Source organism: Salmo salar, chromosome 24, assembly GCF_965601325.2.
Source record: "Salmo salar chromosome 24, fSalSal1, whole genome shotgun sequence".
Lineage (NCBI taxonomy): Eukaryota > Metazoa > Chordata > Actinopteri > Salmoniformes > Salmonidae > Salmo > Salmo salar.
The window spans coordinates 32363244-32375902 of record NC_138314.1 but is presented as its reverse complement, the minus strand read 5'-3'; the positions used below and the strand labels follow the sequence as shown (position 1 = coordinate 32375902).

The following is a 12659-nucleotide window of genomic DNA, read 5'->3' as shown; positions in this document are numbered from 1 at the left end:
AGGATGTCACGGATCCCTCCAGAACTTTCATTACGCATACCTGGCCCCTATTCCCAGTTATTAGTAATTGTATAAGTGTGTCCTTGGTTTACCAGTGTCCGGTCGGTTATTGTTACAACGTCCGTTGGTGCGTGTGAGTACCTGTGCTGTGTGTTTTGCCTTTCGTGCCATTGTGTATTGCAGATGATTACGGGTCTCGTCCCGTGTGATAATCATTGTGCGCTTGTGTTATTTATTCAAGGTACTCCTCGCTCTTTTGTTTGGGTTTTACCCTGTGTTTTGTATACTGTTTGTTTGGTGTTCGTCCCCTTGCCTTTACACAGCATGCTGTAATTTAGGTATAATAAAAAAAACTATTACGCATTCCTGCGCCTGTCTCCCGACCCTTTATACCGACGTGACAGAGAAACTCGTTTTGGTCTCTCCACAGTAGATATCCTGCCATTTTACCAGTTAAACCATCTCAAGTGGCAGTTTAGAATTAACCTCCAAGCTTAGTTTATATATATATTTTAATTCATTGAGCAACAGGCTTAAAATTAATCTAAGTTTAAAGTGAAAACTAAACTTCGATTAGAGGAAGGATTTAATTTAACTAGGATTCATTTTAAACTAGGTTTAACATTTGGTGCAACAAGATTAACAGATAAACCTTGATTTAGCCCAGTTTAAGAGTTAATCCATGTTGGTGCAACCCACCCTTAGTGTTCATTATCTGCTACCTGGACTTTAATTAAAGGTCTACTATTGGCACAAAAAAACTGTCCAACACCTCTTTCTAAATGTTCTAACAGAAATGGGGTGTGCCTTTGGTGGTTCATCGACGTGTCATTCTGGTCATGCACTCCGCAACAAACATAGCTAGTTTGGTAGTTAAGCTAGCCACTTGTTATTGGCAGAACTCCAGTATGTGTTGAAGTAATTTCACAAGATTTGTTTTTGGACCAAAGCTGTAGATATCGGTAAGAAATGGCACGTCTGTAGCCAAAAATCTTATTCATCCTTTTTTTGTTTTTAAGCATTAAATTACCTGGTATGATGGTGCATTGATCAATTATACCGTCCATTAAAGAAAAAACCTAAAGACAGAAAAAAATGCTAAGTTCCTGGGGGTGACATTCCAGCAAGATATGAAATGGATAATGCACATTCAAAACCTCGAAACAGAAAGAAAAATAAGAATAAACCATCTAAAAGCCCTGTGTGGGAGGAGTCCCGGAGCAGCTCCAACTACATTACTGAAAGTGTACCGGAGCTACATCAGGCCTGTTTTCGAGTACTCCTCCCCAGCCTGGATAATGTCATCAGCCATACTCAAAAACAAACAAGTCATGCAGAACACCGCAATAAGAGCAGTCTACCTCCTCCCAAGCAACTTAACTGTTACCTACCTCCATGATATCTCTGGCATGAAAACCATCACTGAATGCCTGGACCTGTTAGGAAAACAATACATTTCCAAAGTAAAATATAACCTATCACTAAAGAAAACAATTGAAGAAGCATTCATTACAAGGACACTCCTCTCTCCACCCTACTGAACACCTGTCCTAAAAGAAAACTACACAACTTACCCCTTAGTTACCCTAAATTGAGTCCGTACCCAACCTCCCGTACCCCTTACCCAAAACAAGGTTCCTATCCAAGCCACCACCTGAACCTTTCCCGGACCCAGACTCAGATCTAAACGCTCAGCCTTAAACTTAACACATGGAAAGCCAAATGATACCCATCAAGAAGAAAAGAAGCAAAACAATTGACAAAACAAGAAGCAAGACAAATCACACCCAAAGGGGTAGTAGCCCAAACCTTTAAATACATGAAGAAAATAAAGAACAAGTAAAAAACATCTTATATTTCTACCTTTCGTCTTATTCTATACTCATCTATCTACAATAATGTTGTATGTCTTTTAGTTACTTATTGCCCACACCTATTTCCCTTGCCAACCACGCTCCTCCTCCTCCTCCCCGAAGCCGACCAATCAAAGACAGAAGCAATGGATAGAAAAGAGCCGATGTGCTGAGCTATCCCACCCTGACCAAGCTACATACTCCTGTTTGGGAGACAGAGACAGGGTAAGGTCGGCATGCTGCCGGTTTAACTGAATCACATGGGCAGCCTATTTCTGATCTTTTTTATACAGATGTTTTACTAATTGGTCTACTACTTTTTTATTCACAGAATAATCACAGAAAAATGTTATATTATTACGTTATCAAGAAAAAGGTATTATGTATCTGTTCAACAATTACGTTATCTGCCGATTTATAACATAATCCAGAACAGGTAGTACATTATTAAGATATTACATGACATGGTGTTATTTCAATTATCTGTTGTTACAAGCATGACTTCTAAAGTGGGTGTAAAGTAGTACAATATTAAAAGTTATTACATGACCTGGTGTTATTACAATTATGTTGTTACAAACATGACTTCTAAAGTGGGTGTAAACTAGAGATGATGTCATTTCTAGATATACGTTTTGAAAAGTAAAGCAAAATGCACATCAAGACATCATTTTTTTAACTATTAACTTTGCGAACAACCTTGATAAATCAAATCAACAGTCATCTTTTTAATTTCGTCTTTATTTCAAAAATACTCTAAGATTGGCAGGGCTGAGGGTATAAAGGGCATTCAGTATACTATACCTATAAACACATACGTTTTAAAGAGGGATGCTTATGCTTATCTTCAGAGTCTGACGCAAACGTTGCGGTTGTACACCTATCAGGTACATTACACACTGCAAACATGTACTGTATTTAAGGCAAACAAGTCAATACTGCTGACACAGAGGAAGAGTTCATCATGCCATGATTGAGGAGGCTATGCAAAACCAAACCCCTTATGATCTTCTGCAGGCATTCAGGCCTTGGAGGCTATGCAATCCAATAGGGGCTCTCACACAAGCAGGCACGCACGCACAGCCGCTTTCTCTTGGCCCCTCTCGCTCATGTCTCTCTAGTCACTCTCTAGTCACCAGTTGATCACATCTCTCACATGACCCCACAGTTTAGTGATCCAAAGGTTGACCCCCAGCTCTGTCAGGTACTGCAGCTCTGGGGTGAGCATCTTAAGGCACAGCTTGCGGTGGGCCTTGTCCACATTATTTTTCAGGTTGTAGCCCATGATTGACTTCTCCCCGATGGGCTGCCAGGGCTGCATGGCTGTCTCCTGGATCCTCCCTGCGTCCACAGCATGGCCTCCCTCGATACAGATGTCCGCCATCACTGCGTTCCTCCTCTGGAGCTCCGCCACATCGTCGGCCATTCGCTGGCGTCCATATGCCTCCACCTTCCTCCAGAAGGTGACATTAAAGTGTTGGTAAAGCCTCCAGTCCACGGCGTTCCACTCCAGGGCCTTGGCCCTCAGCTCCGGGGTCAGTTTAGACACGGTGGAGCCCTTCCGGGCGTTGAGCTTGAAGAAGAGCAGGTCGTCCATCTCCCAGCAGAGGGCGTCCTTGAGCAGCATGAGGGACTCGTCAAAGTGCTCCACCAGCATGACCAGCTGGAAGCGGCCTGCGATGGCCCGGATGCCCTCCTCTACCTGCGGGTCGCCCAGCTCCAGAGTGTTGTCCTGCCCAAAGTCGAAGAACAGCAGATTCTTGAGGTAGAAGGAGTTGAAGCCATTGGGGTCAAAGTAGTGGCGGGGGTCACGCAGGAACTCCCCCACCTTGTCCTCGCCTGGGATTTTCCAGGTCACGGGCACCAGGCGGCCAAAGTAGTGGAAGGAGGATTCAAAGAGCTCAGCCGGGTCTCTGAGGATGGTGATATAGGAGGTGTCTGTAGGGAGCACCTTGGCTACCTCAGGTGCGTTGAAGCGCATGTGGTTGCAGATGATATTGAAGCACATGCCAGGCCTGTAGTCCTTGACCTGGGAGCGCTGGAATGGGTAGGGGTAGAAGAAGTCGTTACGGCTATTTGGGAAGGCAAACTTGAGCCGGTGCTTCTCTCCGAATCGGAAGAGGATGTTGAGGAGTGTGCTGCTGGCTGTCTTGTGGGTTTTCATGAACATGATGTCCACTTTGGGAGTGCAGATGCCTGTCTGCCCCGGTGCATGGTGGGAGCTGTTTTTGATAAGTCTGGTGTGGGCTTGAGCAGGTCGATGGGAACAGGAGTAAGGCACTGGACCCCTATGGAGAGCACGCGTACAAATACAACACATTATCAAATTACCAATGTTATAGACTGATTTACCATCATGCAATGTTGTAGAAGACTGCAAAACTCCTTTTGCCTCTCATAGTACAGTAGCGTACTACCATCATTCATATGGCAAATAAAAGTATCTGTATCATCTGTGGGCTATATCATATACATGTATATTGCTACTGAATGTTGTTGATGCAATATATACTTCAAAGGATGCCCAACCATTGCACCAACACCCCCCCAGTAAGAAGAGTATGGATGAGGCTTACTCAGGCAGGTTGAAGTGGGACTGTGGAGCGGAAAGGAAGTAGACCAGGACCATACAGCTGGTAAGTAGGGTACCCAAGACAAGGCCTTTGCACATCGACCTCCATTGCCTCCCCTGCTTGCCAACCATGGTCCCAAATAGACGTTATCTGAAGCAAAGATGTAAGTTAAGTTTAAGTTATCCAGTGTACCAAAACAATGGACTGGCGGTCCTGAAATCTTCTAAGGTTATGGTTCATCGATGACCTCAACTTTTTCATTGACATGGATTCTGCAAGTCCCTTGGATCCACTGTCTCCTGTGACCAATTATTTGGGTACACACAGCAGCTCAGTCAGATGGCTGTTTCTAATTAGTACATTGTGTGCCTCTGGTAATGGAACAACTCTTAGAAATCCACTCTGTTCAATCTGTTGAGGATAATCTCTAGGCATAATTGAAATTTCGTTAACACTTTACTTGACACCCAGTGTCCTAACACATTATGACACAGTCGTAACCATGTCATAAAGTCACAACAGTTAACATAACTTGTCATAATCTGTCATAATATTGTCATAACACTGTCATTACCCATATATTTACACCTGTTGTGACAATTATTGTGCTTTTTTTATGGCTGGTTATGACACCTACATACGAGTGTCAAACCCACATTTATTAAAATGGGTTTTTTCTCTGCAAATAAGTTTCCTTTCATTTGAAAGTTTGTTTCTTAACTCCTTTGTTGTTGTTGTAATGAATTAATCAGTCATGTTTTTTTCATCAAAAACATGTAGAAAATACACTTTAAGACACTGTCAAGAAGAATTAGGACCATCCTGTGTCACTTTACTTGGACTAAGAAAATACACTTTATGACACTGTCAAGAAGCATTATGACCACCATAATCATATAAGCCAGATAGGCCTCTAACGTACATGCCCTTATGTCAGTCATCAGTCAAAAAGAGGGTGTCTAGTCCTGCTCCTGAAATCTGCTCCTGTGTTCATCCCAGTCATCAGCAACAGAGCACTGAGGTAGGTGCATGTATGACATCAATGTGCGCGTAATGACATTTATAATTGAATATGGTCAATTATGGAAAATGTTGTATAACAACATACTGTTGACAAGAAGGCTGTGGTGGAATGGAAGGTGTTGCCTTGTGTGGTAGGTTTCATGGGTTTTGACACTCTTATGTAGGGGTCATTACCGGCCATAAAATAATGCTACATATGTCACAACAGGTCTAAATATATGTGTAATGACAGTGGTATGACCATATTATGTCAGGTTATGACAAATGTTACAGAAATTTCTCACGTTATGTGCTATTGTTAGATCACTGTTTTTCAATGACATATACATTTTTTACGCAATATTGTTGTTTTTCCAAGGCATTCACTTAAAGCATAACTTCACATCAACTACTAGGTTAATGTTGAGCAAATGTAAAAAAGAAAAGAAAAAGTGCATTCCTTGATCGTTTCAACCCACATACTGTTCACTGGATGTGCTACCTTGTCCCGGACCTGCTGTTTTGGACTCACCCTTTACCGCACCTGCTGTCTCTAACTCTGAATGATCGGCTATGAAAAGCCAACTGGCATTTACTCCTGAGGTGCTGTTGCACCCTCTACAACCACTGTGATTATTATTATCTGACCCTGCTGGTCATCTATGAACGTTTGAATATCCTGGCCATGTTCTGTTATTATCTCCACCCGGCACAGCCAGAAGAGGACTGGGCACCTCTCAGAGCCTGGTTCCTCTCTAGGTTTCTTCCAAGGTTCTAGCCTTTCTAGGGAGTTTTTCCTAGCCACCGTGCTTCTACATCTGCATTGCTTGCTGTTTGGGGTTTTAGGCTGGGATTCTGTACAGCACTTTGTGACATCGGCTGATGTAAGAAGGGCTTTATAAATACATTTGATTGATTGATACTGCATCCTTTATACAATTCCTAGAAAACTGCCCAATGGCAAATTGTCCAAAGAAGCTGTATGTCTCAGCACCTAATCATGAAAGTTACATACTCATGAGTTTATGATCATTTAAGTTGAAATGTTATACATAGAGACTTAATTGTAAGACCATATAAAGGCTTAAACATACTTATAACAAGTTATAAGCATTACACCTGCATGCTTTAAGTAAAGTGTTACCGCTGTGCCTTTAATCTGAACAGTGAAGCTACACTACAGCAAGGCCGGATATACCCTGTGTTTCTGTGTCATCTATCCTTTAGATTAATAATGCATTGGTCTGGAAAGTGATCCAGTCTGAGTCTGCAGCTATTCACCCTGCAGCCTGTAATCCGATCGGACTGCACACAGGCTGTGTTTACACAGGCAGCCCAATTCTGATATTTTTTCCACCACTAATTGGTCTTTTGACCAATCACAACAGATCTTTTCACATCAGATCTTATTGGTCAAAATACGAAATAGTGAAAAAATATAAATATTGGGCTACCTGTGTAAACGCAGCCACAGTGACCCAGAGGCTAAGTCAGCATTCAGTAGGTAACATGGGTCACCCGGTTTCCACCTGTAGCAGTGTGGAGAAACTATACTAAAGACAAACCAAATCTAGAAAGCTCTATCACAATACTCTTGACTTCACAGAAAGCTCCCAAATCTTTGTTTAAGTTTGAGGTTTCTCCTCAAAACGGCTCCTTGAAAAGAACAAAAACAAGTTTCCACAATTTTGGAATCTCATGGAAACATCTGGGTCTAACATCAGCTAGAATCACCGTTCCAATTTTGCAGACATTTGTGTGATAAATATTTTGTCTGATGGAAAAGAAAATGTTTTGTTACTGATAATAGCTGTGATGAAGTAGATTAAGTAGAAAGTGTCTTTTGCTCCTTTGTCAGGGAGCTTCAGGAAGGGGCCATTATGGAGGCACATGAGGGACATTCTCCCCGCCCCCAAAGCCAGCCCAGGCGTTGGGATATATGGGAGACATTTGAGCGCTAGTCCTCCTGAATAGGGAACTTTGCATGGAGCTGTTTAACCTGAAAATGGACCTTGGTATAGATAGATGTGTGCTTCGTTAGGCTGAGCACTTCCTCTGCCTCTGGGAGGGATGCACCTGGAATTAAACCTGAGTAGCCACCAGGGGCCTGCGTTTAACACCTGCTGGCAATTTCTGAACTCGAATGGTGTCATCACTTCAGATAATGATGGCTGTGATATAGAAATCATTGACAACCTTGACAAAGATGAGCAAAAATTATTGTGTAAAATAAATTATTCAAATACTGAGCTATTTTGTATCCCCAAAATTGTTTAGAAATTATATTATATTATACTGAACAAAAATATAAACGCAACATGTAAAGTGTTGGTCCCATGTTTCATGAGCTGAAATAAAAGATCCCAGGAATTTTCCAAAAGCACAAAAATATTATTTCTTACAAATGTTGTGCACAAATTTGTTTACATCCCTTTTAGCGAGCATTTCTCCATTGCCACGATAGTCCACCCACCTGACAGGTGTATCCCTCATTTACTCAAGCGTTTCCATTATTTTGGAAGTTACCTGTAGCCCAGTATTTGAATTGTTTATTTTAGAGAGTCATTTTTGCTCTTTATCAAGGCTCAATAATTTCAGACCCCACTTTATACTGTAATGGCATTGTATTGTTTGTTGGGCAGGTGTCTGTTAATGTGTACTGTTTTATTGTATCTACTGTCTTAGTATGGTCTGATATAAGTAGGTGCTAAGAAGTTATGCATACAATACCATTCAAATTGAATCGTAAGGTGAAGGTCAAAGGTAAAAGTCACGCTCTCCACAAATTGCATAAGCAGCAACGTATCCATTATCTAATGATGTCATAACCTTCAGTCACATAAGCACATAATGACATACGATGCATGACGGCATACGGGACAATGAACCCCAAAGAGACATTCAGGTAAGCGTTCAATGAGGGCAAAGTTACTATGCACTCCATCACATTGGCAATGCCCAAAGAACTCGTCTGAATGAAACTAAATTGGCTGCTTTATCGCATGGCAGAAACATAATTTTCTTCAGCTCACAATTCAGAGCTGATAAACTTGAGATAAAAATGTATTATAGTTGCACAGTCTGATCATTCTATTAAACCGTTTGTCAAAGAATAAGACCAAAAAACAATATACATTTAATTTTCAAATGATCCTCATATTCTCTTTGTGAAACATAACACTTACCCTGTTGTGCATAAATCCCGCAACTGCAGTTAGATGAAAAACGCAACTGAAGTTAAAACCTAAGACAGTTGTTTCTCCTCAGAGTGCATAGCAGTGCGTCTCAGAGGAGCTGTCCGGTCCACTGGTGGCTTGTGCCTGCTCTTGTTGGGTCACACACGGTGTCACAACCCCGCCACATGGTCAAGTGCTTTCCTTGTCATTACATATGTTATGCCCAACGCTCCGAAAGCCAATTCATCTGGCAGGTGCTCTCTCCCTCTGTATATTATGCACACCTGATTCTTCAGCTCCACTTCCGACTCTGAACGAGATCCAGTTGAATACAGCCAACTGACTTCAGGCTCCCTGTCAGGACTTGCACTTGTTTGAGTTTAAAAGAGAACGAGAGAGGGGAGGGAGAGACACAAAGGGAAAAAGAAAGAGGGAACGAGATGGAGAGGAAGAGATGGAGAAAGAGATAAAGAGAAAGAGAGGGGGCCAGGGCATGGGCTCTATTCTCTGGCTGCATACAGAAGGCTATTGAGAGCAGACACTAGTCTGAGCTGAAAGCTGATAGGAGGGGTAGCAAATAGTATAAAAAGAACAATTGCAGAGAGCCAAGGCACAAAGTGTTCGATTGTGCCATCTTCTCCAAGCTTGCTGTCTCACTACAGTATTGCTCAAAAGTTGTTTTAGCAAGCTTTGCATATACTGTAGATACTTTTTACAAAAATTGGATGAATAGAATATACAAATATTAAGTTAAGGCATGCGAACCATGGATTATTGTAAATAACACAAATAATGGCTGTTATTAGGAATGACAGACAATAGATTATTTTCCAAATAAACTGAAAAGAAATGGGTATTGCATTTCATGTAGTCTTTGTTTTGTGGCGAACCCAGTTACAGTACAGAATACATTCTAGCCACAATCCTAAATTAAATTCACTCGGAGGGACAACAGATAACTGTTACCGTTCTCAAATTAAAGGACCAACAGCCTATTTATATTTTGAAGCTTGTCGTTGGAAATGGAGGACCAAAACGCAGCAGGTATGTGTATGCTCATCTTGCTTTTTAATAAATACAAAATGAACACCAAAATAACAAAGAACTAGAACGAACGAACAACAAACAGTCTGGCAAAGCATAAAGCTCAACACAGAACAATCACCCACAAATAACAAACACAAACACACCCTCATATATGGGACTCTCAATCAAAGGCAGATAGAGAACACCTGCCTTCAACTGAGAGTCCCAACCCCAATTAACCAAACATAGAAACAGACATACTAGACAAAATCATAGAATCCCTGAAAACCAAACAGTGCCCAAAAACCCCGGAATACTTAAACCAAATGCCCCTTTAACAAAATACACCACCCCGAACCACATAAAACGAATACCCTCTGCCACGTCCTGACCAAACTACAATACCAATTAACCTTATACTGGTCAGGACGTGACAAAGCTATACATTGATTATGCTTCTAAAAGCTTTTTTTAATTCATTCTGCATTTTGTTTCAAATTGAGTCCCGATTACCTGACTCAGACTCAATGTACTCCTGGACTAAAAAACACTTTCAATGGAGATTTCCCTAGCTAGTCCTTTGGACTCGTGAGAATATGGAACACTGTATTTTGTACCACCACCGTCCATTCAACAGCAGTTAGATGTCAATAGAGAACGACCATACGAGCCAGGGATTGAGGAGTCCATTTGGCTCTGGGAGACGGGATGTGACAATATGTGGTCATACAGCACTGACCATTACAGTAAGGGAGGTGGGCACTGTCCTACCCTTCCTGCACACTATAGCCCTTCAAACCAGAGGGACCATACTGATAGTCCCACCCTGCCTTTGCTCCCCCCCAGTCTGAACACTCAACCTTTTGTTGAACGTGGGGCACCCTGGCGGGCACACGCTCCAAGTGCCAGGCTGAGACTCGGACTGGCATGTGTGGAATGTAGTTGAAGCATGCTGGAGAGTGGGGAGGTCAGTCAGTGAATAAGGAGATTGAGTAGCCGGGAGGGACTGGCCCCTAGCCCACTGAGATCACAGCATCATCAGAAGGCAGTCCCTTGTCATCACCACCCACAGGCCAGGATAGTGGACCACACTCAGCCCCCACCACATGCCTGATTTACCCAAAGCAGGCCAACCAAATGTACTGTGCTTTCGCATCATGGTTTCAGGAACTTTTTATTTAACCTTAATTTAAGTTAAGAACAAATCATTTTTTACAATGACGGCCTACCCCAGCCAAACCAGGATGACGCTGGGGCAATTGTGAGCCACCCTATGGACAGTGGCCTACAGCAATGAAGGGGATGCATAATCAGGCCAGCTCAGCACTGTGGAAAAGGCTACTTTCATAACATGGCATCCTCAGCCTCTGTCCACACCTCAGTCCTCATGATGTGGCATCAGATTCCACCTCTATGGTATCAGAGTTGGTCTGACGGTGCCACCACCAGCATATATTTAACCCAGAAGGCTGCCATCTGTCATGCACAGACCGACACAACCGGCACCAAAAATTATTTGGCTCCCAGTGAGTGGTACAGTGCATAGAAGGAAGAGTCAGTAATGCATTACAATGACACTGACATCTTAATCCAAAGGATCAGCACAACTTAAACCTTCATAATGGAAAGTCTTGAGTAAAGGTTGTTATGTGACAAAAAAGGGGAAGACATTAAGTTGACATAGGTACAGTAGAAGTCGGAAGTTTACAAACACTTAGGTTGGCGTCATTAAAACTTGTTTTTCAACCACTCCACAAATGTCTTGTTAACAAACTATAGTTGAGTCAATTAGAGGTGTACTTGTGGATGTATTTCAAAGCCTACCTTCAAACTCAGTGCCTCTTTGCTTGACACCATGGGAAAATCAAAAGAAATCAGCCCAAAAGAATTGTAGACCTCCACAAGTCTGGTTCATCCTTGGGAGCAATTTCCAAACGCCTGAAAGTACCATGTTCATCTGCACAAACAATAGTACGCAAGTATAAACACCATGGGACGACGCAGCCGTCATACCGCTCAGGAAGGAGACGTGTTCTGTCCCCTAGAGATGAACGTACTTTGGTGCGAAAAGTGCAAATCAATCCCAGAATAACAGCAAAGGACCTTGTGAAGATGCTGGAGGAAACAGGTACAAAAGTATCTATATCCACAGTAATACAAGTCCTATATCGACATAACCTGAAAGGCCGCTCAGCAAGGAAGAAGCCACTGCTCCAAAACCCACCATTAAAAAAAGCCAGACTATGGTTTGCAACTGCACATGGGGACAAAGACCATACTTTTTGGAGAAATGTCCTCTGGTCTAATGAAACAAAAATAGAACCTTTTGGCCGTAATGACCATTATGTTGGAGGAAAAAGGGGGAGGCTTGCAAGCTGAAGAACACCATCCCAACCATGAAGCACAGGGGTGGCAGCATCATTTTGTGGGGGTACTTTGCTGCAGGAGAGACTGGTGCACTTCACAAAATAGATGGCATCATGAGAGTGGAAAATGATTGTGGAAGGCTACCCGAAATGTTTGACCCAAGTTAAACAATTTAAAAGGCAATGCTACCAACTACCAATTGAGTATATGTAAACTTCTGACCCACTGGGAATGTGATGAAAGAAATAAAAGCTGAAATCACTCTATTCTGACATTTCACATTCTTAAAATAAAGTGGTGATCCTAACTGACCTAAGACAGGGAATTTTTACTAGGATTAAATGTCAGGAATTGTGAAAAACTGAGTTTAAATGTATTTGGCTAAGGTGTATGTAAACTTCTGAGTGTTACCCTATGCATCGCTCCCTGCCCTCAAGTTCAAAAAAGTGGGCCACTTTAAACAAAAAATATTTATTGTAATTACACATCAAACAAAAAAACAAAAAAAAAGTGGCCTACTTTTTAAAAAGTATACAAAAAGTGTTGTTTTTTTGTTAGGGGAGGTTTCATACAAAGTTAATTTCTCTGATGACAGCAGGGCTTGTTGTTTATGTTAGAGTCATTAACAGTAAACCCCATTTAATAGATTAAAATAGGGTGAA

The 12659-nt window shown here is 41.9% G+C and overlaps 1 protein-coding gene across 1 annotated transcript; it reads right to left on the bottom strand.

The window, feature by feature from the left end:
• Positions 1-1745: 1745 nt before the first annotated feature.
• Positions 1746-8997, bottom strand: LOC106585654 (galactosylceramide sulfotransferase). Its single transcript, XM_014172085.3, has 3 exons — positions 8614-8997; positions 4430-4576; positions 1746-4141 (listed from the first exon to the last, which is right to left on the bottom strand). Exons 2-3 carry the CDS (start codon positions 4555-4557, stop codon positions 2986-2988), a joined length of 1284 nt encoding a protein of 427 aa, XP_014027560.1. The 5' UTR covers positions 4558-4576; positions 8614-8997; the 3' UTR covers positions 1746-2985.
• Between the last annotated feature and the right edge of the window lie 3662 nt (positions 8998-12659).